The sequence below is a fragment of the Lissotriton vulgaris genome, chromosome 4_1, assembly GCF_964263255.1.
Source record: "Lissotriton vulgaris chromosome 4_1, aLisVul1.2, whole genome shotgun sequence".
In the NCBI taxonomy this organism is placed as follows: Eukaryota; Metazoa; Chordata; class Amphibia; order Caudata; family Salamandridae; genus Lissotriton; species Lissotriton vulgaris.
In genome coordinates, this window is record NC_141691.1 from 1,986,763,275 (window position 1) to 1,986,790,460 (window position 27,186).

At 45.1% G+C, this 27,186-nt stretch overlaps 1 protein-coding gene across 1 annotated transcript in view; it reads right to left on the reverse strand.

The window, feature by feature from the left end:
• The window catches only part of TOP1MT (DNA topoisomerase I mitochondrial), a 1,598,136-nt gene that overhangs the window by 1,234,642 nt on the left and 336,308 nt on the right, over positions 1 to 27,186 (reverse strand). The window contains exon 4 of the mRNA XM_086966300.1: positions 22,724 to 24,984. Coding sequence (XP_086822426.1) covers positions 22,724 to 24,984 — 2,261 coding nt within the window. The remainder of the gene's footprint in view (positions 1 to 22,723; positions 24,985 to 27,186) is intronic.

Genomic DNA, 27,186 nt, shown 5'->3' on the forward strand with positions numbered 1-27,186 from the left:
AACCTGAGACAGTTGACTCGAGTGGTGGAATCGACAGCTAATATTACTGCCAGTGCCCTTGGTAATATCACCACAGAACTTCAGGCGGATAGGCTTATGACGTAACAAAACCGTATGGTTTTAGACGTGATCTTAGCAGATCGAGGTGGGGTATGTAAGGTGATCCATTCGAGCTGCTGTATTTTCATTCCAGATAACGCTCCGACTGTCTATCAAGCCATCTCAAAGTTGCATAAGATCTCTGAATCCATACACGTGAATGTAGGGGATTGGACGCTACTTGGGTGGTTTTGGGGCCTGATGTCGACTTGGGGTTGGAAGATTCTGATGATTATCGGAGATGTTGTGGCGTTCCTGTTCACGTGTTGCCTTTGTGTGCAGTGTGGTCCTGCCTTATGTGGCCTCTGTGCTACAACGTGTATAAGACAGCCACCTGTTACCAAGGGGACTCGGTTGGACAGAGCTATGTTACAGCAACATCTAGATAGTCTGATGAATATCGAGTATGATTCCGACTAGTGCTTGCCTACATGAGGGCAAAAGGAGCGTCTGAGGTTCCGTGACAATTGTAAGTGGTGTTTTCGACTCGCACGAATATGGTCGAGTCTGGTATCTACGAACCGCAAATGACGAGTTTAGTGAGTGTGCGCAGTTTCGCTGTGCTAACCTAAACCGTTCGTTTGTTACGTGGGTTTTTCATCTGTACCCACGGGTTCCATCTTAGATACGGCATCCATTTTGTTTCTTGCCCTCAAGTAGCCAGCGAACGGACGTTGCCCGTTTCGCGACCCTGGGATTCCCAAGACAACCGCGGAAGACACATGTCCTTTGAAAGTGTCTTTATGACGAGGGGGATGATACTGTAAGGCAGATGGCCCCGCTCGGTCTATTGTCTCAGCCGTGCATCTCATTAGGCACGTCCCTTTGATGCCTGTAGCTCGTGTTTCCCGATACCTCCCCTTTTACACCCTTTTCGATCTCCCCACTGTTTCCATCTTCCTCTGCACCTGTCCTTGTTCCTTCTTCGATCTGTTTTACTGCCGATTGGAATGTACTAATGGTGGGAAGATGGGTTTTTACAGTTGGGAACCGCCAAATGTTTCCGCACTTATGCCCTGGACCTTGAATGTATCAAAGTGACCAAAGTGACCCCTCTCGGGGATAATTATAGGAACCAAGTTGTAAACCTTTGTGTACTATGTAACCCTATGGGAGAAATCTGTATAAGAGGAGCGATCCACAGTAGCAATTTGAAGCAGTCTCCTCGAACTTACACTCGTTGTACTTCCTGTGACTTCTGTGTTCCCTGCAGTAAATAAACCTCGAATTTTTGACGCCGAAGGAAGTGTCCCGTGTCTCTGTCATTCGTACGCCGGAGCAGGTTACCCACGAAGGTTTTAGGTGTTGTCCCCTGGCACCGCTGGGTCTTAAATAACCCAGTCCTTCAGTGTTCATCTTCATGGCGGACATCTTAGAGATCCATTTCCCAACTGCTTGTCCAGAAACCCTTATTCTCTTAGTGCGGAGAGGGGGTTTTAGTGTTACTGAATTTATTGCCTCACTCTGGTAACTTGATTTGGGTTGCGTTCTGACAATACTGGAGTTAACAAGAGGGGTATTTCGTCACCAAGGACCCTCAGGAGTAAAGTGGACTTCATCCCCCAACCAGTAATGCACCCGGAGGTGCGTTTGCAGAGTGGTGGAAAAAAGAAGTGTGTCCTTTGAAGACCTCTCAGCAATCCCCCTGTGTGTGAGCAACTGTAGGTAACACGAGAAGTTGTTGGCCTCAGAAGATCATCCTTCTGGGCAAATTACCCTCCTGTTGCCTTTAGTAAGTCCCACACTGCGGGATTATATGAGGGTTTTAAAAATGTATGCATGTTAAATATATATACCAAGGTGTATTGGTGAATCAGTGGTTGTATGAGTGCCTGAATGGATGATTCAGTGAGTGCATTACTGGTTGTATAAGTGAGGGATTAGGTCTCTCAGTGAATGTATGGGTGAGGGACTGGTTGTTTGACTGTATCAGTTGGTGTCTAAGTGGCTGTATGGGTGTGTGAGTGGGTCCGCGAGTGGCTATACTGGTGAGTGATTGTATGGATGAGTAATTGACTGAGAACCTGTAAGGGTGTCGGAGTGATTATACGTGTGGGTGAGGGGGCGTGGCTGTATGGGTTAGTGAGTGCATGTGAGAAGGTCTGTATGGGTGAGTTATTGTGTGTATGACTGTAGGTGAGTGAGTGGATGTCAGTGCTATATGGGTGAATAACTGGGTATGTGAAAGGCAGTACAGGTGAGCGATGGGGTATATGAGTGACTGTATGGATGGGTGGGTGAACGTTAGAGCGGCTGTAGGGGTGAGTGTGTGCTTGTATAAATTACTGTTTAGGTGAGTGAGTATGTGTTAGTATCTGCATGAGTAAGTGAATGGGTGTGTGTGCGTGCGTTAGTGTATGGGTGAGTGAATATGTGTGCGAGTAGTTCTTTGGGTAACTGACTATGAGTGGCTGTATGAGTGGATAGGTTAGTGGCTGTATTAGTGTATGAGAGGCTGTATGGGTGAGTGAGTGGATGTGTGTAGTCCTAAGAATCAGGGAGTGTCTGTGTAAGTACAGTATGGGTATGTGAATGGGTTTGAGAATGATAGTGTGGAAGTCGGAAAGAGTGTATGAAAGGTAATATGGGGGTGTGAGTGGGTGTGTCAGAGATTCTGTGGATGAGGTCATGAGTGTTGTCAATGACCATGTCATGAGTGATGTAATATGTGAGGCCATAAGTAGTGCAATGTGGAGGCGCAAATTATAGTTAGCTCAGCGAACTAGAACTGCAGAATTTGTCTGGTTTTGTACTAGTGAAACCTGAGCCTAACAATTTCTCTGTAACCTTAGTTTTTTTCAGTGAATTTCTAAGGTTTTATGTAATCCATTTCCTAGCTACAACATCCCTGTAACCTTTGTTTTTTTTCAGTGAATTTCTATGTTTTTTTTAAGTAGTAGTCGCGTTTCAAAAGTGGTGGGGAAAGAAGGCCGGCCGCTGACCAGCTCTCGTGAATCCTGCTGTGTGGCACTAGCTGGAGGTACCAGTAGGGCTTCTAGGCCCCCAAGGTCTCTCAGGAGTAAAGTGGACTTCATCCCTCGACCAGAAGTGCACCACGAGCTGCATTTGCTGAGTGGTGGAGACAGGGGGCCTGGCCACCAAAGACCTCTTAGTAATCTCGCTGTGTGGGACTTACGGGAGGTAACAGGAGGGTAGTTGTCCGCCAAGGATGTCCTTGAGATACAAATACCCCTCCTGTTACCTCCAGTAAGTCCCACACAACGGGATTCCTGAGACCTCTTAGTAGGCCATGTCCCCTTTCTCCAAACAAGCATCCTGGTACACTACTAGTAGGGGGATGAAGTCACCCTGGCTATTGAGGGTCCTTGGTGGCCAGCTATCCCTCCTGTTACCTCCAGCAACCTTAGAGGAAAGTTGCAGCTGCCATTTTGTTCATCTGGACATGGTTCCCAGCAGGGGAAATAAAGTTAAAAGTGATAGAAAGGAACAAGGTAGTCCCCATGGGACAAATGGAAGTGTCTCGGACGGACCCCTCATGGGCAAAAAATTACTAAAACCCCTTTATCCTCTTCAGATCCTCCCTGTACACTTTAGGTGGATCCAGACACCAATTAAAAAGAAAAAGAAACATGCACTCACTTTAGATCCACACGCCTACTAGCACCCTCACAACACCCACACAACCACTCACACACCCACTAACACACAGACCATCAAAACCAATCACACGTCTTCACATACCCAAGTTGCAGGGACATTACAGTTAAGAAATAGCATTAAAAAAACAACAGATTCACAAAAAAAACTAAGAGTTACAGGGACGTTATAGTTTGGTTTTTACACACAAAACCATAAAATTCAACAGGTACAGTTATCTAAAGTAACCATAACTCATTCCCCAAGGTAACTGTAACTTACACTCTCGCCACGCACTGCTAAGTACCCCACATATTACATCACTCATGACATCTTCTATGACATCATTTATAATATCACTGCAACATTTGCAGTGATATTTGCATTTAATTATTAATGAGAAAATGATGCAGGGCGATGGTGCGAGTTAAAGTTACCTACGGCACAAGTTATAGTTACTTGAGATAACTCATATATATATATATATATATATATATATATGAACAAAACAAAGGTTACAGGGAAGTTATAGTTAGAAAATAGAATTAATAAATCCTTAGAAATTCCTAAAAAAAAATCCAAGGTTACAAGGACGTTACGATAAGGCTCACATTTCACTCATACAAAACCAGCAAGATTCAGCAGTTATAGTTACCTGAGCTAACACACAAGTTACTATTTGTGTAACGGTATATCTGTAAGAGACATTAGTTAGTGATAGATTCCTAACCCTAGAATATCCCCAGGTGTCAGACTGGATACGGAAAGCTTTTCACCAGCAGTACCCTTGCGCGACTGTAGGTGGTGGTGTGCGTCTCCGCGCCCGACGCTGGTGTCGTAAGCGCCGAGATGATGTCACGGAGACTACTTAGGCGCCACCCATGCGTGCTAACGTCAGTTCTGTACACGACTTTCCGCACCAGGAATGCAGAGCTATGAAAGAAAATGACCACTGGTGCCATGAAACTAGGGCCCTAAAAGGGATGACCTTAACCCTAGAAATCAGTTTGCAGAACGGGGAGGATGGGTGGAGCGATAAGGAATCTATAACTAACTAATGTCTCTTACAGATATATTGCTACACAAGTAGTAACTTGTGCATCTGAAAGAGACATGTTAGTGATAGATTCCTTACTTTAGAATAGATACCCCAGCAATACCAATCCTGGTGGTGGAACTGCGAACAAGATTACACCAGAAAGTCACGGAGAACAGAACGGCCAAAGAAGCCATCTCTCCGGACTTGACTGTCAAGGCAATAATGCTTGGTAAACGTGTGCAGCGAGGCCCACGTAACTGCCTGACGAATGTCCTGCAAGGGATATGCCGCATCCCAAGGCAGTAGTGGCTGCCGTTTCCCTGGTAGAATGGGCACGCAAGCCCCACAGGAGGCTCTTTCTTGGCCAACGAGTGACATGCTTCTGAGCACAGAACAACCCACCGAGAGATGGTTCGTATGTGCACGGCCTGACTTTTTTGGCGCCCACACAGCCAACAAAGAGTTGGTCATCCACCCGGAACTGTTGCGTGCGCTTCAGATAGAACAAGGCGATACAAAAGGGGATGATGGACGGAGCCTTTGAGCAAATCAAACACTCACCCCCAGTCAACCGATCAATGTTAAATCCATCACCATTCTTTAGCTCACTCTGCCAACCCAGTTCAGACATGGCCATATGCAAATCAGTCTGACTCTGTGCTTCATGTGAACAGTCTAGCCCGAACTGCCAAGCCATGTCTTCCCTGGACCGGAAACAAGCATCCTGGGACAGATTTCGGATTCATAATCCTCATCAGCTAGGCGGAAAGGTGTACAATAGACCGCAGCTCCATTCGCGACGAACCGCGTCGCAGAGCGAGTGCCGCTATGGAAATTCAAAAAGCGCAGAACTGATGACATTGCGCATTCTCTTCAGTGGCGAATAGATCAAACCAAGGCTCTCCCCACTGCAGAAAGAGACTTGCGGGACGTTCGAGTTCAGACGTCATTCGTGATACATCAAGCACCCACGGCTGAGTTTTTCGGCCCTGGCGTTCAGAGAACCTGCCAGATGTAAAACCACCAAGGTAATGCCTTGATGTTCCAGCCATGTCCAGAGGCATAGAGCCTCCTGACATAGGGTCCACAAACCCATCCTGCCCTGTTTGTTGCAATACCACATGGCGGTGGTGTTGTCCGTGAACACCTGCACAACACTTCCCCGGACAGAGTGCAAGTCGGATTGCCCGAAGCTCCAGAAGGTGGATATGGAGCCGGGAATCCGCCGGAGCCAGAGGACTCTGATCTCCGCCTCTCCCAAGTGGTCGCCCCAACACAGGAGGGACGCATCCGTCACCATTGTGTGCTCCGGTAGGGGACGGGAGAGGGACCTGCCACTGACCCAATTGCGATTCGTGAGCCAACACTGCAATTGTCGTGCAGTGCCCTCTGAGATGTGGACATGATCAGACAGGATGCCCTGATTCTGTGCCCACTGGAACTTCAGGTCCCACTGCAGAGCCTGCATATGCCACCTGGCATGTTGCACTAGCAGGATGCAGGACGCCATCAGGCCCAGGTGCTGGAGGGTCATTCTGACTGAAACCCGGGAAAGAGGCTGAAAGATCGGAATTATAGCATGAATATCCTGGACTCGTGGCTCAGGAGGATAAACCCGAAACTGCGTCGAATCCAGAACCGCTACGATGAAGGGGAGCTTCTGAGAGGGACTCAAGTGCGACTTCGGCACCTTGATGGAGAACCCCAGCAAATGCAGGAGGTCAGCCGTAGTCTGAAGGTGGGTGACAACTGCCTGGGGCAAGCCCGCCTTCAACAGCCAGTCGTCAAAGTAGGGGGAAGACTGACACGCTTGACCTGCGCAGCTGAGCTGCGACCACCGCCATCACTTTCGTGAACACCCGAGGGGCGCTGGTAAGGCCGAAGGGGAGCAAGGCAAACTGAAAATGCTCCTGGCCCACCGTGAACCCTAGGTAACGCCGGTGGGCCGGCAGGACGGGGATGTGAAAATATGCGTCCTGCAAGTCCAACGCTACAATCCAATCTCCAGGGTCGAGGCCAGCCAAGACCTGAGCCAGAGTCAACATTTTGAACTTCTCCTTATGGTGGAAGCGATTGACGCTCCTGAGGCCCAAGATGGGGCGCAAGCCCCCTTTGTCCTACTTGGAGACCAGAAAGTAGTGGGAATAACAACCACGTCCTACTTCTGGCCCTGGAACGTGCTCGATGCCCCCCTTGGCCAAGAGGGCCATGAATTCCTGTTAGAGAAGCACAAAGTGATTCCCTGACATGCGGTGGACCTGAGGTGGCATGGTGGGGGGGATGTGTGGGGGGGGGGGGGGGGAAGTAACCCCAATGGATGATTTGCAGCACTTACCTGTCGGAAGTGACAGAATGCCAGTGGGGAAGGTGCACACCAAAGAATGAACTAGGAAGGCTTTTAGGCGGACCCTGCGGGAGCAGAGGTGGACTGACTCGCACGCTGGCCCCCTGTGCTGCTACAGCGGCCTTCACGCCCACAGCCATGCAGAGTTTGGTTCCGCACAGGCTTCTGACTGAACGAGCGGGCAGAGGTGCCCCTTCGGAGGCAACGAAAGGAACAAAAGGTAGATGTGGCTGGGCGTGTGGTGGAGAGATCATGGACTTGGCCGTAGACCGCGAGTCCTTAAAATCGCTCAAGCGCACTGTCTGCCTTATCGCCAAACAGGCGAGTACCAACGTAAGGCATGTCCCTGAGGGAACTCTGGATGTCCCCCGAAAACCCAGTGGACCACAGCCAGGCATGGTGACGTAGGGCCACTGTTGTGGAGATCGCTCTCCCTAAAGAATGCGCGAAGTTCAGCTCACACCGAATGACAACCTTTGCGGCACCCTTCCCCTCCGCAACTGCTTGGGAAAGTATAGCCCGAACCTCTTCCGGGCACTGGGGCAGTGTCTGGGGCTGTGTCTGCGCCACTGTCTCCCACACAGCGTGAGAGTAGTGGGCCAAGAGACATGCGGTGTTGACTGACCACAGCCCAAGCTGGCAGAGGAAATTACTTATTGCCAAACTGCTACAGCTTTTTCGATTCATTATCGGGCGGTAGGGAACGCACTTTGGGAAGTGGAGGCCTGAATGACCAGGCTCTCCTGAGTCAAATGATTTGTCAGAAAAGCCGGGTCACCCGGTGCCGGGTGATGACGCCTGGCCATGTTCTTATCCATAGGAACCCCTGTGACTGGCCGAGACCAGGTGCCCATCAACACATCCGTCAAGGCCTCATTAAACAGGAGCAGAGGTTCCATAGAACTTGCCGCCGGCTGAAGCAACCTCACTAAGGAGGTTGGTCTTGTGAGTGACAGTAGGCAGATCAATGTAAAGGGCCTCAGCTGCTCTACGAGCACCACAGTATATGTGGCGCCCTCCTCTATGACAGCTGTGTCGGTTTTAATTTGGGAGATTAAGTCCCCTTGAATACTGAGGGTCTCTAGGGTCACACTAACCCACTAGGTACTTCCAGTAAGCACCACAGAGCTGCGTTGCAGAGGTGTAAAAAGGGGTGTGGACTCAACACCTCTCTGCAACACAGCTCCCTGGCGCATACTGGAGGTACCGGGTGGGCTAGTTGGCCCACAGGGAACCTCAGTATTGAAGAGGAATTAATTCCCCAACTTACAACACGCGAGGGGGTGCGTTTGCACAATGGTGAAGGAAGGGGGCGGGGCCTGAGGTGACAGGTCTGCAAACACGCCCTGTGGCATGTTTTAAGTTGGGGAATTAAAATTAATCCCTTTTCAATCCGAAGGGTCCCTGGGGGCCAACTGGCCCACCAGGTACCTCCAGTGCCTTCGTGCCAGAGAGCTGCGTTGCAAAAAGCTGTTCAGAGGCCACACCCTTTTTTACAACACTCTGCAACGCAGCTCCATGGCGCTTACTGGAGGTACCTGGTGGGCTATAACTATATAACTTGCGCGCCTGCAATGCATTGCTGATGACATCAGTCATGACATGGTCAGGCACATCACTGATGACATCTCAAATGACATCACCAATGACATCATCCCTTTGATAGAGTGGGACACCTCCTCTCACCCTAATATAACCTTTGATACACACACTCAAAAATACAAACTAACATTTTCAAAAAAATGCAAATACCAATACCAGTTACAACACACATATTCAGTAATTCCAAGATCTACAGACACATTCACTCATTCACCAACAGTCCTATACAGTCACTCATGCATGTTTCATTCATATGTACTCATACACATATACATCCGGTTATACACCAGCACTCATCTATAGAGTTACTCACACACATACTCACACATGCAAAGTATCAAACATCCATTTCCTTGCATATACAGTTATACACACAGCACCACACTTACTTATACAGAAACTTACACATACTTACTCTCTTAAACAATTACTTACAGAAACACCTACTTATTTCTACAAGAAGTCTTCCAATCTCTTACTCTCACATATACTCACTTATACACACCAATACTCACATAAACTAGTTTAAAACATGTGTAGTTACTCATAAAGACACTATTGAGCCAGTCATTTGCTGACTAACACATCCATACACACTGCCATACACCTATACAGTCCTGCATACATGCTGTCTTCAACACATACAGTGAGTCACTCATTCATGCATCTATGCAATAAGTAATACCCCCACCGAACCGTACAGACACTCAGACATCCATACTGATACTCAAAAAACAACTAATAACCCATATAGACACTCATGTAGCTACTCACCAACCCATGCAGACATGTATACACAAAGACATAGACTGATACAGAAATTTACATATTTAAACATTACTCACTAACCCAAGTATTCACTAAAATACACTTAATCAGTCAGTTATACAATCAATTTTACAAAAATAATCATCCATTTAGACACTTATATACCCATTTATTCTTCCATCGACCATGAGAGGTATATATATAAACATTTATTTTTCAGAAAAACACATTCACTGGATGATGTCATCAGTGATGTCATTTGAGAGGCCATCAGTGATGTCACTGACCAGGTCATGAGTGATGTAATATGTGATGCCATAAGCAGTGCATTGCGGGCGCGCAAGTTATATAGTTAGCTGAACTAACTATAACGGGGGAATTTCAATGGTTTTGTACAAGTGATTTGTCTAGCTAACTAGAACACCCCTGAAACCTTTAGTTTTTCACTGATTATATATATATATATATATCTATATCAGTATTCTGCATGTGATCAAGGGCTCGTGAGCCCGAGACGCGTCATTGCTGTATCACATGGAATAATAAACATCGGTTTGCCAGATCCTGTGGTCCGTCTCCTGCTTCGCCGATCCGTGGGGATAGGAAGTGGTGTTGGAGTGTTTCTGTGTGTGTGTGTATTTATATATATATATCTATATACATATACACACACATCTATATACATATACACACACACACACACATATATATATATATATATATATATATATATATATATATATATATATATATATTTACCATCGACAAAGGCGAAACGTGTCATGGCGCTGTATGGTGTCTATGGAAAATAAATAATTTCATGCACTTATCTTCCTGGGTCCGTGTTAGTCTTTTCCTCGAGATTTGGTGGTTTGAAGACGAAGTTCTGTATATATATATATATATATATATTTTTTTTTTCTTTCAATAATTAACAAATGTTACAGGGACGTTATAGTTAGGAAATAAAACAAAAAAAATAATATTTCACTGAAATAAACAAAGGTTACTGGAACGTTATAATTCGGTTCAGATTTAACACGCATAAAACCAGTGTAATTCAGCAGTTATTGTTCCCCAAGTTCACTGTAACTTTCGCAGCGGCAAGGCACTGCTTAAGATCTTGCATATCACATCACTCATGACACTGTTCGGTACATCACTGGTGAGATCACACATGACATCTCAAATGACATCACAGATTATATCATTTAGTAAGTAAGTGTTTCATAAAAGTATGTGAGACTTAAAGATAGATACTAAGCTACTGAATAAGTTAATGTAATATAATGTATGTGTCTTGTAAAGCGCACTGCTGCCCTGAGGCGTCGTGGCGCTGTAGACCGCTGGGGAACCCGTCCTGGCTATCCCTGTGAGATGGTCCCTCCTGGGTATCTCCAAGGTGAAACCAGGCATCCCCGGCGAATGTGGGGGGCCGTTGTAGAGATGAGGCAAGCTAATGCCCAGAGTTGTCAAGTGTGATGCCTTATTAGAGTAGGCACCGAGGCGAGAATTATCGAGTCCGCTGACCCTGGTCCACGACTGTGCCGCGTCGGGAATTGAACCCTGGTCCCAGGCCGTTCTCTGCTTCCGAGTTAAACTGCTATACCTTCTGTACTGAGTGATACTATTTCTATGTCATCTGAGAAGTTGTGTGAAGGCGTGTGAGTAGTTGAGTGGGTGTGTGAGTGGTGGTGGGGTGTGGGTGTGTGAGTGGTGGTGTGGGTGGGTGAGTGGTTATATAGGTGAGAAAGTGGTTGTATGGTTGAATAAGTGGCTATGTGAGTGGCTGTATATACGAGTAACTGGTTGTTTAAGTGACTGTATGGGTAAGCAGCTGTTTTAGTGGGTATTTGGTCAACTGATTGTGTGTGTGAATGGATGTATCAGAGAGTGAGTGTGTGAAGGGCTGTATTGGAGAGTGAGTGGTTGTGTGAATGTTTCTATTGATGTGGGAATGGGCATATAAGTGGTTGTGCAGGTGTGTGAATGACTGAGTTCCTGAGTGGTTGTATGAGTGAGTGAGTGAGTGGTTCTGCTGAGAGGCTGTATCGTGAGTGGCAGTGTGGGTGAACATGTGGGTCAGTGAGTAGCTGTATTGGTGAGTGGGTGGGTGGGTGAGATGCAGTATGGGTGAGTGAGTGGCTGTGTGAGTGATCGAGAGAGAGGCTGTGAGTGACTGGCTGTGAGTGGGTATATGGGCAAGTGAGTGGCAGTATGTATGAGTGGGGGTATGAGTGGCTCCTTGGATGTGTAAGTGGGCATGTGAGTGGTTGGGTGGATAAGTGATTTGGTACATGAGTGGTTCTATAAATGATGTCATTTGAAATGTCATCAGTGATATTATGAGTGATGCAATATGTGATGTCTTAAGCAGTGCATTGCAGGGCCGTAAGTTCTGGTTAGCTCAAGTAACTAGAAGTGCTGAGTTTCACTGATTTTGTACATGTAAAATCTCAGCATAACTTCAACGTTCCTGTAACCTTTGTTTCTTTCTGTGAATTGTTTTTAGTTATAATTCCTAACAATAACATCCCTTTAACTTGTTTTTTTCAGAGAATTTCTACATTTTTGTAATGCTATTTTTCTAACTATAACGTCCCTATAACCTTTGTTTTTCTGTGTGGAATTCTATAGTTTTACTGTTATTTCCACTGTAATGTCCAGGTTACCTTTTTTTTTGGGGGGGGGGGGGGTTCTCTTTTTTTTAATGTCAATTCCTAACTAACTTTTAACCTTTGAGAGTAGGTGTGTGAATGGCTGTATAGTTGGGTGAGTGGGTGTGTGGATGGCTGTATAGTTGGGTGAGTGGTTGTGTGAGTGGGACCCCAGTAATAGGAGGTCAGGGTATCCTACCCTATCCCCTTTTCTTTATTTCTCATTTTTTTCTTGGAACTCGGCCGGGTCCAAGTCTCAAAATGGCTGCCAACACTTTTTGGTTGTAGTGTTGGCAGCCAATAAGATCTCCTAATAAGATCAGTAGGATTAGCGAAGGGTTTGCGCCTATATATATATACACAAATATGGTTTCTTTATATATCTCAACAACTACGGAACGGATTTACACCAAATAACAAAAAGGGCTCATTCTAGATCAAGAGCTTCCTTTCTGCCAAATGTAGTGCAATTCCATCCAGCGGTTCGACTGTAGTGTACAAAATCCCTATGGAAAATTGCATGGGTAAAAAGTGTTTTGGGAACCCCTTTTTCTCGGCCCGCTTGTCGAATCACCCCAAAACTTTCAACACAAGGGGAAGGGGGGCACGTTTGGACCTGGAGACCCCAAACCACGGGGCCTGACCAAGTATGTGAAAAGGAGGGTGGGCCACGTAGCCCTCCTGGGGACCCCATCGCTCAAGTCCGGGTTCCTGATATGTCCGAATGTGCCTACCCCCGGGACATAGCGTGTTTGATCTCGGTTGGAGCGAGCAATTTTAAAGCTCCAGCCAAGCACGAGCAAACATTAAGTCTATCATAGTGGGCGGATGATGTAAAATGCTCCTGCCGGCTGGTAGCGGTCTTTTCATTGGTTTCCCTGCCTGCTTCAAACAGATGAAAAACTACTCCTGCCAGCAGGGAGCAGAACTTTTTGTGGCTTCTTGTAGGCAGGAGCAATGCCGGCCGGAAGAATGGCGCGCGCTGGGGTTGCGGGGGCATTTTTCTTCCCAACAATAGTGAAGTGGGATGGCTCCAGGGCACCCACCCATTATTGTCCAGGCCCCAAGGCATAGGGTCCCAAGGCTGAAATCAGCACCCTTCAACAAGGCTCCTCTCCCCCATTTATACTTGGCCAGGCCATTTCCCACTCATAATGTGGTTGAGCGTTGGAGATGGAGATGGAGGTGAAGAGCCAACTCAGGCCATACAACCCCCTCCCCAAACATTTATTTTTTTACAGAGGACCAGGGGAGGGGGGCAGCTTGCCCTAAATATTTACTGTGTGCCCTCTGTGGACTCTAGGGCACCTACCATTTACTGGCCAGGTCCTGGGGAATGAGGTCTCAAGAGCCTATATTGGCCAGGGGGGCTGAATGCACTCCTCCCTGTAGGAAAGTGGGTTTCTGTTGCAGTAACCACCCCCCCCCCCCATGTTTGCCAGACTAATGAGGCACTTTTCCTTGGTGTGGCTTGGGTTCCTGTTAATCAGGTTCCCATGGCCGGTCTTTTTCCATCAAAACTAATCCAATTGGCATCTCTGGCCACAGGCCAGTCCCTGGTAAATGGTACCACAGGTACCCAGGGCACTGTGACCAGGGAAGACCTCTAAGGGTTGCAGCACTTATTGAGCCACCCTTAGAGGCCTTGTACTGTGACACTCACACACTGCCTTGGCAGTCTGCATGCCTTGGTGCAAAACAAAGTGAAGAGTCGACATGCCCTGGCATACCCAAGTCACCCTTCTAGGTAGGTGCCCTATGCCAGTGGTGTGGACACAGGTGCATGAGCCCCGTACCCCTACAGTACTCAGGTCCATTCCTGGGCCCTGTAAGTGCAGTGCTGCCATTAAAAGTACATGGTGCTGGGAGGTCGTCATCACGAACTCCACAGCACCATGATGTATTCACTGAAGACTGAGAAGTTTGGTATCAAACCTCTCAGCACATTAAACCCACACTGATGCCAGTGTGGGATTTAATGTAAAATGCACGACAGAGAGCATCTTAGAGATGCCCCCTGAAACTAACCCAAGGACCAGCATGGCTGCCTAGGCTGCCACACAGCAGACATGTTGCTGGACCCCTGGGTCGAGAGCCATTCGCTCTTGTGGGCCTGCAACAATGCACATCCTGGGGCGAGGTGCTAGGCTCCCTCCCCCCCTCGGATGGGCAGGGGAGCTTCTCCAGAGCACTAGCTGTACTCAGCAACTGGCCCCCACCGGTTCAGACACCCACTCTGGCTAGAAGATCGGCGGGAAAACCAAAGTGAGAGAAGGGGGTGTGCCAGCCTCTGCCAACCCCACCCCTCAGGTGAGGAAGGCAAGGTGAAGCACAACTCCGGGCTCTCGCCATCTTGAGGATGGGAAGCCCTACCCAATCAGGAATAGGCTCCTGCCCCTCTCCCACTGGACAGTGGAAGGATATGGGGTGTACTCACCCCAGGAAAGGGACTCATTGGTTCCTGACCTTTCCCTACCTGTAATGCCCCTAAATGTGGTATGTAGGGGCACCCTGAACCTTCCTTCCTCTGATCCCGATTCCGAAACTACCAAGAAGAACAAGAAGACCTACTGTGCAGCTGCAAACAAGAGGACAACACCAACTGACTTGGCTCCAGCCTTACCGGCCTGTCTACCCTCGAACCTGCTCCTGCTAATTTCCAGTGTCTCCTGTAGTCAGCAACCTCAAAAACCCAAGAGGACCGGACTGCCTTGCTCATCCAAACACTGGGCTGGGACTCCCACTAGCAGCAGTTCTGCTCAAAGTTCTACAACCCCTGGTGCCAGCCGGAAACCGCGAATCCAGCACACTCTGCACTCGCCGAGCCCAGTCTGTGCCTGAGTGAACAAAGAACCCGAAGACGTCCCCCCGGCGACTGTGACCTAGAATCCAGCATCCAACCCACTCCTGAGGCGGAAGCCGGAAGGTGGCGGTACAAATTCTTGCTCTATATTGGTTTTTAAAATTGTTGTGGTGTCACTTATAATTGCTGTATTTTAATTGCGCTCTAGACACAAAAAGCTTACCGCCCTCATCACTATTTCAGGGCAGCAGCCCAACGCTCCTATTTTCGCACAGCCGATTTGAACGCTGTTGCGATTTGTGTTCACTTGAGCGGCCGCCATCATCACAGGTGTGCTCGCTGACCACGCCCCCTTGAGGGTACGCCCCCCTGCCCAGCCTATAAAAACGCTGACAACTAGCGTCCTCGTCGATTTCCTAACCCACTCCTGAGGCGGAAGCCGGGAGGTGGCAGTACGAATTCTTGCTCTATATTGGTTTTAAAAATTGTTGTGGTGTCACTTATAATTGCTGTATTTTAATTGCGCTCTAGACACAAAAAGCTTACCGCCCTCATCGCTATTTCAGGGCAGCAGCCCAACGCTCCTATTTTCGGACAGCCGATTTGAACGCTGTTGCGATTTGTGTTCACTTGAGAGGCCGCCATCATCACAGGCGTGCTCGCTGACCACGCCCCCTTGAGGCCACGCCCCCCTCAGCTAGATATGTGCATGCACAGGAAGCGCAGCGGGAGCGCCCAAGGCAAGCCCGTCTGCGCCCGTCCGTGCCAAGTCCGCGACAGGCGCAGGAAACTATGGCCTAACGCCCCCCTTAGTAAGGTACCAGCCCAACGACCTACACCGTTTACGCGGGTTAAACAACTGCAACTGTAAACTCGACATGAAGAACCTTTTCGGTCCTTTCAGCTGTAAACTCTGCCGTTGGTCGTCCGATAAAGACCCAGCTAAGATACCTACTCCTGTAACCAACCCCACGGATAACATACCGCACTTTAAAGGAGGGCTGATCAACGCTCGCTCCATGTGTCGGCACAGCCAAGACATAAGGGATCTTATCCTAAACTCAAACCTCGACTGCCTCCTGATCACTGAAACCTGGCTAACAGACGATAGCAACCCTGATCTAGCTATAGCCCTCCCCCAAGGTTTTTCCATTTTTAGGCAAGACAGACTGAAGGGGAGAGGCGGAGGAGTCGCTGTAATACTCAGAAACAGCTTCAGTTGCCACACATTCAACTTAGACCCCCTAAAAGACATGGAAGGTCTTGGCTTCTCCATCAAACTTAACGAATCCTCGTTTTTTTCAGGAGGATTGATCTATCGCCCCCCCCCCCCGGTAATGCCACCAGATTCCTGGACACGCTGAATGACTCCTTGGGTCACCTTCTCCTTAGGTACCCACACTTCACTCTTATTGGGGATTTTAATTTACACCTTGAGTCCAAAACCGACGTACAGGCCAACAACTTTCTACAGACCCTAGAAATTTTCAACCTTCATCAAATAGTTACTCAGCCCACTCACTTACTAGGGCATACACTTGATGGGGTTTGCACTAGCCTTCCCCTTCTAACAACCCTACCTCCTGTCCCTCAAATATGGACAGATCATACTCTGATCCCGTTCCATATTAAAACCTTACGTTCGCATACTACCAATAAACCCAGTTCGCACCTGGATTACCTCGTCAACTGGAAAGAGATACAGGAAAACTTCAAGTTAAACCCTATTTCCCAATCTCAGACCCCCAATCTCACCGGTGATGCTGAACATGACGCTAATCTCTTCCATAGCTGGATTTGTCAGGAAATTAGAGCACGTGAACCTCCCAATCGCCACCGAAGAACAGAGAAAAAACCTAAGACCAATGCCCCCTGGTTCACCTCAGATCTAGCAATAGCCCATATATCTTGCAGAAAAGCCGAACGCAAGTGGCGTAGAACGTACTGCACGGTAGACAGACTTTCATACATTCAGCTGAGGAAATCATATCATGCCAACATCAAAACAGCTAAAAAAGTCTTTTATACGAATGCCATTAAGTAGTCCAAACAGAAACAAAAAACATTGTTTTCGATAGTGAAGACGTTCACCCAGCCCAGAGCGTTACAACCTGAAATTCCCCCACCTCAAGAGTTTTGTAACCAAACTGCCGATTTCTTTGAGGCGAAAATTGATGCCATCCAAAAAAAAATTCCTCCACCCCAAGTAACCCAGACTCCAATCAAAATCCAAACCACCCAGAATGTAATTCCTATTGAAAGTCTTAAAAACTTCACACCAGTCAATCTAGATCAAACTAGAGAAGTTATCTTGGCATGCAAATCTGGATCACCCTCTGACCCCTGCCCCCCCAGAATTCTCCATCAACTCATTGACGTGATGAACCCAATCATTAACAAGATTGTTAATTCTTCTCTTAGCACTGGAACTGTGCCTCGCTTATGGAAACAGGGAATAGTTAAACCCCTGTTGAAAAAATCCAATAAATCCCCTTCTGAGCTTACTAATCTCCGCCCAATATCGCTCCTCCCTGCTCTAGGAAAGATTACCGAACAAATGGTTTATAGAGAACTTAAAAGGCATCTCGAAGTACACAACATACTCCACCCCCAACAATCAGGCTTTCACCCCCATCACTCTACGGAGACTGCTCTGATTGAACTAACTGACTCTATAAAGCTGCTGCAGGATCAGAAGAAGAATGCCGTCCTCATTCTCCTAGACCTCACAGCGGCGTTTGATACCATCTCGCATTCCATCCTGATTAGCAGACTGAAAGATATCGGTATCTCAGAGGTGGTTCTGGAATGGATAACGTCCTTTTTAACTGACAGATCGCAAACGATCGCCCTAGGTCCTTTCCTCTCCAAAGAGAAGAGGGTCTCATCGGGAGTCCCCCAGGGCTCCATCCTGAGCCCTCTCCTCTTTAATATTTACCTAATTCCACTCATATCTCTGATTGAGTCATTTGGCATACTCGTAACATCGTACGCCGATGATACGCAACTTATTGTGCCCCTAGAGGAACACTCGACGGAGGCAGAGCAAAACCTCAAAAGCTGTCTGATGGCTGTTTTTCATTGGATGGATATAAACCATCTTAAATGCAATTCCAGCAAGACAGAGATCCTCCCAATGGGTAAAAATACCAACTTCTGTCCCGGCCTATGGCGGCCTGAAGATTCAGCTGCTCCACCCCAGACTGTAACAACTGCAAGGAATCTTGGAGTCCTGTTCGACACCGGCCTGTCTTTCGAACAACACATAAGGACTGTGGCGGGCCGTTGTTTCGGAATCATAAAATCCCTAAAAAAATGTTTTGACTTTTTACCGATAGACTCTAGAAAAACCGTAACAGTGGCCCTAGTCCTCGCACGTCTGGACTACTGCAACGGCCTTCTAGCTGGCGCCAAGAAAGCTACACTTAAAAAACTCCAAAGTGTACTCCACTCTGCAGCCAGACTAGTTTTGAAGCTTCCCAGAAAATCTTCAATATCTGCGGCCTTAAAATCCTTACACTGGCTCCCACTTCACAAAAGAATTTTCTTCAAGATTCTTATTGTTGCTTTCAGAGCATTCAATAATTCTGGCCCGAAATATCTCATCAAGCGTTTCCCTCACTACATCCCTAGCAGGTCCTTGCGCTCCTCCAATGACAATCTACTCCTTCCAGCTAGGTTCAATCTGAAAACCAAAAGGTGGCAAAACCCTAAATTACCTGGCCACTAAAGCTTGGAACCTCATGCCCAAAAACCTGAGGTCCCAAACCCAAGAAAAACACTTCAGGAAATTACTAAAAAAACCTGGATCTTTAACCTGCCCGATGACTACACCATGGCAGCCATCTAATTCTTCAGCCTTCATGAAGTAAGTTGACATCCTACCAGGAAATCAGCGCCAAGATGCTCCTTCCGGAGCGAACGTTGCGCTCTATAAATACCCCTACAAATTACAAATTACAATAACCCTCCGCAACGCTCCTGACGACGTCTGCAACCTCACAACAAGGAACCCCTCCCTCCAACTGTGACCAGCCGAGGGTAAGATTTCCAGACACCAAAAGACACCCCAGCACACGTGGCCCCACGGCCCCCTGTGCCCAACTCCTGGGTATCTACTCAACCTACAGCTTCCCATCTTACCTCTCGAAATGGTGGTCGCACCAGAAGGATCTCCGTCCCAGAGCTTGCAGCCTTTGTTAGTTTTGTGACTTACCCATTGAAATCCATTGGACGCCCGAAGGCCCAAAGCACCCAGCCGCCCGAATGCCACTGGAGGTGCAGCATATTCTACTTTCCCACTTGCCCTGTGTAAGTGACCAGGAGCTCAACTCCCACAGCCGCGTGGCCTGCCTGCCAGCAGCCACAACCAAAGGCCCCCTACCCACCTTAGGCTAACATTGGGCCTACTCTTTTTGCACCTGGCTGCCCCTGTGCCGCTGAGAGTAAAACAACTGTATCTACCTGAACCTAGGAGGAGAACCCGGAGTCTATCCCCAGAACCTTAACTCTGCCAGTGGAGTACTTACCTGAAACCCGATAACCTACAGTTTCTCCATAGGATAACATTGACTGGTTTTCACTTGGAAATTCTTCTAAGTGTCAAGTTTTGAAACTTTGAAATATTCACTAAAAATCATCCTATCAACGAAAACGAAATTACTCGCCTGTTACCAGGAGAGATCTCAATGCTGGATCTTTGTGCCCAGCACTGACCTTAAAAAGAAGTTCCAACTGTGATTTTCCGATAACCTGATTTTCCTAAATAGGATAACATTGGCTGGTTTTAGCCAGAAATTCTTCTGTCGATTTTTGAAGCATACAAATATTCCTTAAAAATCGCCTGTGTAACAAAAATGATTTCTTTGAACTATTTACAGGAGCTGCACCAGGGCTGAATCCAGGATCCAGTCCGGAGTAAGAAAAACATACGTCAAGTAACTGATATTGCATTTACTTCAAAATTCTCATTGAGCTCAATGTTATAATTGTGTTTAACTTGTGTTGCCTATTGCAACAATTGTATCTATTGCACTGAAAAGTCTATTGCTATTTTTGAAAGTATTCAACTGTAGCATCTCATTCTGAGAAAATATTTTTATACCTACTTGAGGTTCTAAAATAAAGCAATATATTTTTATATACAAAACCATTGGCCTAGAGTTCAGTTCTTCAGTGTGTGAGACCATTTGCTGACTGAGTGTACAACAAATGCTTTACACTGTCCTCGGATACTGCCTTACTGCTCGACCAAGCCACAATTTTAGAGAGTAAGGTTACAACTAACGTTAACCTCTGCCAAACCTCTGGGTACTGTGGACTCTGTGCACACTGTACCTTACTTTGGTGCAGTATATACAGAGCCACTTTCTTACACTCACCTTTTACAACAAGGCCAGACCCCGGGAGATGGGGAAAGGGTGGCGGACCTTGGGTATGGGGTCCTTGGGACAAAACATGCCCAGGGAGGGGGCTGCATGCCCCCCTTACAGGTTGGCTGCCTTTAGGAGGTTTGGCCACAGACAGGAGTTGGGTGCAAATCACCCGCCACAAACGGCCAAAGGCCAACCACCCCTGTCCAACACGGCCAAAGGCCAAGCGCAGCTTGGGGTTGGCCGCTTGTTGGGAGGGGGGGAGAATGGCTGAGGACAGGGCCTGGCTGCAGGCACAAGTTATAGTTACCTTAGGTCGAGAGTTATAGTTTCTTGACATGACTAACTAGAACTGCTGAATTTCTATGGTTTTGTGCGTGTGAATTTGGAAACTAACTATAACGTCCCTTTAATCTTTGTCTTTTTATGAACTATATATCTGGACCTTCAGAAATATTCCAAAGATTATGAACTGTAACGAGTAGTAAAATAATGAGTGGATGTGTGAGAAGGGCTTTGGCCTGTATCTAGCTTGGAGAACAGTACCCTATCATCAACTTTTATCCTCCCTGGGCCCGGCATAGTCCATTGTATCACCTGTCTTTTGATGCCTGCAATAATCCAACGTCTGCCCCTTTTCAATCTTTTATCCAAATTCAAATCTAGAAACAGCAAAGAAAGAAGTGGACAGATGCCTGTGATAGCCCAGTAGAAGTCAGTGGTCTAATAGGGCCAACATGCTAGCAAAGATAGGCAAATACCAAAGGATCCAAGTATGTACAACAGCACAATAAAGCAAGAACTGGCAAAGCCAACAGCATTTCTGCTTTGTCATTGCAGGTATTGTTATATTTGTTTGCAAAACATTACTGTTAGAGAAGCTGCCTGGCCCTCATCAATCTAAAAAAAATATATATATATTATTTGTATCCGAAAGAGCTCTAATTTTCATAGTGGTCCCAGATACTAAAGGGAACTACTTTGCATATGGATCTGCGCCTTGTGAAAAAGCGAAATGCGGTCACTCAAACCAAAGCTAGCCAACCATCCAGTATGTTGTAGAGGGCAGAACTAGAATCTGAATGATGCTAACAGAGCAGTGGATGAAATAGCCTGGTTAAAAGCCCCTCAGAGAACATATATTATACCTATAATTTTAGTAAAACCAAAAAGTCTTGGCGAACGCCAGATCTAAAAATCTAGGTATTATGGATTATATGCACAAAACATTCCACAGTGCAAACAGTGGAACCGCAGTGATGTAGATTCTTGAATGTTCCACAACAGGCAAGACACTTGACATCTATGCAGTTTTTACATCCAATCTACTCTAATCTTTGCGACAATACATATTTCAGGAAATGGCAAATTAACTATTTACACTCATTAAATCCTTTTGTCCCGGACATATATATAAAATATGATCAGAACAGCAGAAACTCTTAGCTCGAATTCCTTTTTGATAATAGAAACCTCTGCCCCACAGATGTGCTAAGATCCCCTGCCACAGAGGCCAGGAGATGCAGCCATGCTTCAGAGTGGACAAATGACAAATGGGAATGGTCAATCGCTTGTAACCTTTTTTGACAAAGTTAAACTAATGGCTTACAATGTCTACGTGATCCCCAACAGGGAATGTGACCTATTCATCCCCAGAGAAACCATTCCACATGTAAAATGTAAACTTAACTGATAATACAGATTGCTTTAAAGCATGTGATCTAAACAGAAATGAATACATAGAAAAGGCTTAGTTATCTGGATGAATGTGAGAAATTTAAGACAACACAATGCCAGTTCGATTCACAAAGCTGTTTGCGAACTATAGTTAGGTACACAAAAAGAATAATTTAAGAGTGCCAAGTCACTTCTATAATTCACAAAACACAAATGCTTCTAGGGAATAGAGTGGATGTGAATACAATGGAGAGCTGGAAAAAACCTAGCTCAGCGACACCTTAAAGAAGCAGGATTGTAGGTATTCACAAACTTTTCGATGTTATATTTCAAAACTAAACGTAGACGGAGATATATTCCTGCCAAGGTTAAGAGTAAATTACTATCAAGTGTGAGAACTAGGAGGAGCAATCCCAACACTAGTGGTGGTGTAGGGGAAGAAGTTACCCTACAAGATTTTTTTTCCTTCCTATCAGTGGAACAAAATGCACAACTGAACTTTTTCTAAACAATTACACGGGTAAAAATGTACAACAGTGCATCATTAACTATTTATATAAGTGAATACTTCAGGAATACTTTGATAAGTCGAGAAAAATTAAACCAGCTCTAGGTGTTCAACAATTTTATTTTGTCTTTTTTGGTGAATCAGGCCCTGTGGTTTAACAGTTTAGAGGGAAGGTTGTTTACACAACCTTTGCATTCTTCCTTTAAAAAATAAATAAATAAAATAATAAAAAGACTAAAAACAGTTACAGAACTCACCACTTCCATTTCTGCTCTTCTTGAGCTTTTTTCACTTTAGTACTTTCCTCAGTCTTGGATTTTTTCACTTTCACATCCCCATCCTCTTTGATTTTTCTTTTGCGAGAAATGTTCTCACTCTCCTTTTCGCTTTTTATCTTCCCCTCGTGATTGACATACATTTCATTATTGTACTTTTTTTTTTGTTCTTGATCATCTTTATCTCGTTTTTCTTTTCTTTTCTTATCCATTTCATATGACAATTTTACTTTTAGCTTTTGATGAGTCTTGGATTTAGTTTCTTTTGTAATCTTATTTGTCTTTTCCTTATCTTTGTTTTTCTTCTTTTTCTTTTTCTCTTTCAATTTCAACTTGCTTTCTTCTTCATTTTGTTCTTCCTCACTCATATTTTCCCTTTTTTTCCGATCTTTGCATTTTATTACGATTTTCTCACTTGCATTTATTTCTTCTTCCATTTGCTCTTCCTTTACACTCTCATTAGGTAAACTTGCTTTCCCATATTCATCTTTAATTTCATTGTTTTCCTCTTCATTTAGATTGCATCTTTCGTGATTCAATCCCTCACTTCTCTCTTCCATTTCAGTCACATCACATTCATTATCCTTTTTTTCATTTTTTCTGGTGCATTCTTTTTGTTCTTCCAAATCTTTATCTTCCTCAATTTGGCACTCATTTTCATTCCTCGCTCCAATCCATTTCCCTGTATTTTCCTGATCTTTCAAAAGGTTATGACTTCCTTCCTCAGGATTATAGTTATTTATGATTTCATCACCAATTTCTTTTGACCTATTGTCTTTGGACTCTTTATCTTTGTGTTTCCTAGTTGCTTCTTTCTCATCAACTTCCTTTTTACATTCCTTTCTTTTATGCCTCTTCTTTTCTTTCTCTTTCAGAGAATTACTGTGATTATCAGTTTTCCTAAGATTTTCGTCCCTTTCCGGACCTTCATCGCGGAGTTCCCTATGGTCTTTCTTTGACTTCTTTTCTCCTCTCTCTTTATGGTTTCTCTTTTCCTTTGAATTTATTCCAAGGGCAGCTTTTTGCTGGCACATCTGTTCACTTTCAATTTCTGGAGTGTCAGGATAATTTTTCCCTCTTTCTGGGTCTTCACATTTCATGGTTTCTCCGGTAAATTGATTTTCTTCAATTTTTCCTTTTTCATTTGGCTTGTATTGTGGCTTTTCACCCACCCTGCAATTTCCTCCAGGCACATCCTGATAGTCTATTGTGCTGGTACAGGTATTTCTTCCATTCTCTTGTTCTTCACTGACTTGATGTGTTTCAGATTCTTCATCTTCTACCTTCCAGTCTATCCTCTCTTCATCTATTTGCTTCTCCATTTCTTGCTCACCCTGCTTCACTTGTTTTGCATTTGATGGCCTTGTCATGTTTTCACAAGAAAACTCTTCAATTTTATTTTTTTCAAAGATTTGTTCTCTTGCATTCATAGGTGGTCTCTCACCACCCATTTCCACAACATGCCTATCGCTCATGCTTTCTTCCCCAGAGCCCATGTTCTCCAAGTCACCTTTGATTAGTGGTTCTGTTTTTTCTTGATCAATAATATATTTCTTATCAAGGTCTTTTCTATCATGTTTTCCACTTATATGTTGATTCCCCTCTTTCACTTCCAATCGTTCTTTATTTTGTTTAATTTTATTTTCATTTTTTGGATGCTGCTCTTTATTTATTTTATTTCGGTATTCCAATGACTCTTTTTCCGATTCTTTCGACTCCTTTTTATTTTCAATGTTGTTATTAAGCATTATGCATACTTTATCAGTTTTTACCAATACATCTGGCTTAAATAAATCATCATATTCGATTATTTTTCGCTTATCCACAGGTATCCTCTTTTTTGGTCCTTTATCATTGAATGCATCGATTTCACCTCTTTTATTGATATCAGTTTCCTTGGTATTTCTGCAATTTTTTACCATTTCACGTTTTTCTTTAGGATTGCTGTGCTCCCTATCCTTTTCTATGTTTTTTTGCTTGCCATTAATAATTGCCTTCTCCATTAATTTTTCGGTCTTGCCAGTTTGATGTTTCAATTCAGCTGCTGCCCTTTTCTCACTACTTTTCTCCTCATTTTTCTTTGACTTTTCTGATTTGATCGAAATTTCTTTCTCTCGCTCACTTGGTCTAATTTTTTCCTTCTCTATCTTTACATCATGAGACCCGGTAATTTTCACATCCGTGCTTGGATTACTTATTCTATATCCAGGCTCGTTGCTACTTTTGGTTTGTTGAGTTACAGTCTGAAAAATTAAAAGCGCACACATTTTAAAACCTGCAAAGAACTGAAGGGCTATTTACTTGCATTTGGCAACTTTGCACTATATTGAAAACAATGGAACTAAGAAGGAAGAAAATACATACAATGAAGTAAACTGGGTAGAGGTAAATGTGATACAACAGTGAGAGAGCACAATCAGATGGCTGAGACAAACTGATGAATGCTAATATGACCTTAAAGAGATTATAATGGGGAGCATACCAGAAGGTATGAGAATAACTAAACTATACTTTTTTTAATCCAGTGTGAAACGCTGATAATAATTAACTCTTGCTCATGCTCTTCTACATATCCTTGTGTGTTTCTGGCAGAGGATTGTCGAAAACAGATCAATAAGAAAGAGCTGGCTAAGATAGTCATTGGTTTAAATCCCATCATATCAGGTATTCGTCTCCTTTTTCAATTTAAAGACCAACATTAAGTTCTGTAAGATAACATATTTGCTTAGATTAGAAATGCAAATTGACAGCAAGCACTATACAAAAGCCAATATCAAAAACTCATCATAATTACACATGTGCAAATATTTCACAATTAATTTTTATATAGTCAATTTCTCAATGTCCAGATTACAAATCAAACTGCAGCTGATAACTTTTTGCAGCAGAACTGAACTGTAGTGTGTTTTATTATAAAACTTCAACATTTTCCTACCTCTAGTCAAGGTCCCAAAACTGTTTGAGGACCAAGTGTCAATGGTTACAAATCAGAGGTGCATGGATGAGTGTAGAGTGTTGTGACAGTCTTAACACCTTCGACGCTCATGACGAGCTCAGCTCGTCATGATGTACACCTCTCATACACACATGCCGAGCTGAGCTCTTCATGTAGCATGGGTTTCTGAATATTTCAGCACCCAGCGGGAATTGTTCTAGCAGCCATGGAGTTAACCTCTGCCTTCCCAGTTAGTCTGTTGGATACTAGCGGACACTAAGGAGGGCTTAAAAGTATCCTCCAGTGCTGCCACCGTAGAATTCATTAACTATTTTCCCCAGACACAATGGGAGTGTCTGCCCTCTCCTGCCCTTCTGTGACGTCAGTGTGCCACGAGACACCCTGACATTACATATTCCCCATTGGCGGTGGCGGAGACAAAAGGTAAGTTCTTACTCTACCATCCGGTGAGGTTTTGGAGGAGGCCGCAAAGCCCCTCCACGTTTTAGGAAGGCATTGTTGGAAAGAGAGAGTCTCCCCTTTCCAATGACTGCCTGGCTGTGGATCGCAGTTGTGCAGTCATTCCCAGTCAGAACAGCCACAAGGGACCTGTGTTGGTTAAGGGTGAACCTTGTATGAATTGGCCAATCCATCGGGGGCGGGGGATGTAGTGTTTTTTTGGGAGTGTTTTTTCCTCTGGAGGCACAATTGCCCACCTGGGAAAGCTAGAATACAAAACAAATTATAAAAAAAGATTAAGATACTGTTAGGGGGCAGCCCCCTTGCCTACAGTCCGACCCAGTCAGTCTCATTTGGGGGGAGGAAATGTGTGTTTTTCCAGAGGGGCTGATCGAGGCCCGAGGTGTAACATACATTTAAAAAAACAAAAAATTAAATCATAAAAGAAATGTAAGCGGGAGGTCACCTTCAGGACATTGCTCGACTGACCCCCTTTAGTAATTTGAGACCACTTTGAGCTACTATATAGATATATACGGGATATGGTTCAATCTTATAAGGCCTCCCCGTGCCCTTCGTTCAGACCATCAACATCTGCTGCAAGTTACAGGGTAAGGAAGGCAAGAACCGGTGGCAGAAGATTTTCCATAAATGTGGCTACATTGTGGAACTCCCTTCCTCTGTACTTGCGCTCGGAAACGAGCACCTTACGTTTCCGCAAACTTTTAAAAACTCATTTGTTCCCTGCCTAATTCCTGTGTTTCTTGCTTTGGCGTATCTCTCTGGATGAGCGCGGGGATGCCCAAGGGTAACCAGGCGCGATATAAAACTCATTAATAATAATAATAATAATTATAGATTATTCAGCATTTTTGTTTTATTAATGTGTTTTTTTTTCACGGGTTGGGAGGGCATCGTGTCACCTCAGGGGAGGGAAACATTTATATTTTTTTAACAATGCGACAATCTATCATCCCTACATAATCTGCAGATTTACATAAAAATGTTGGTAGCTCATAGGGCTCAAAGGTGACAAAAAATGTGGCGACGT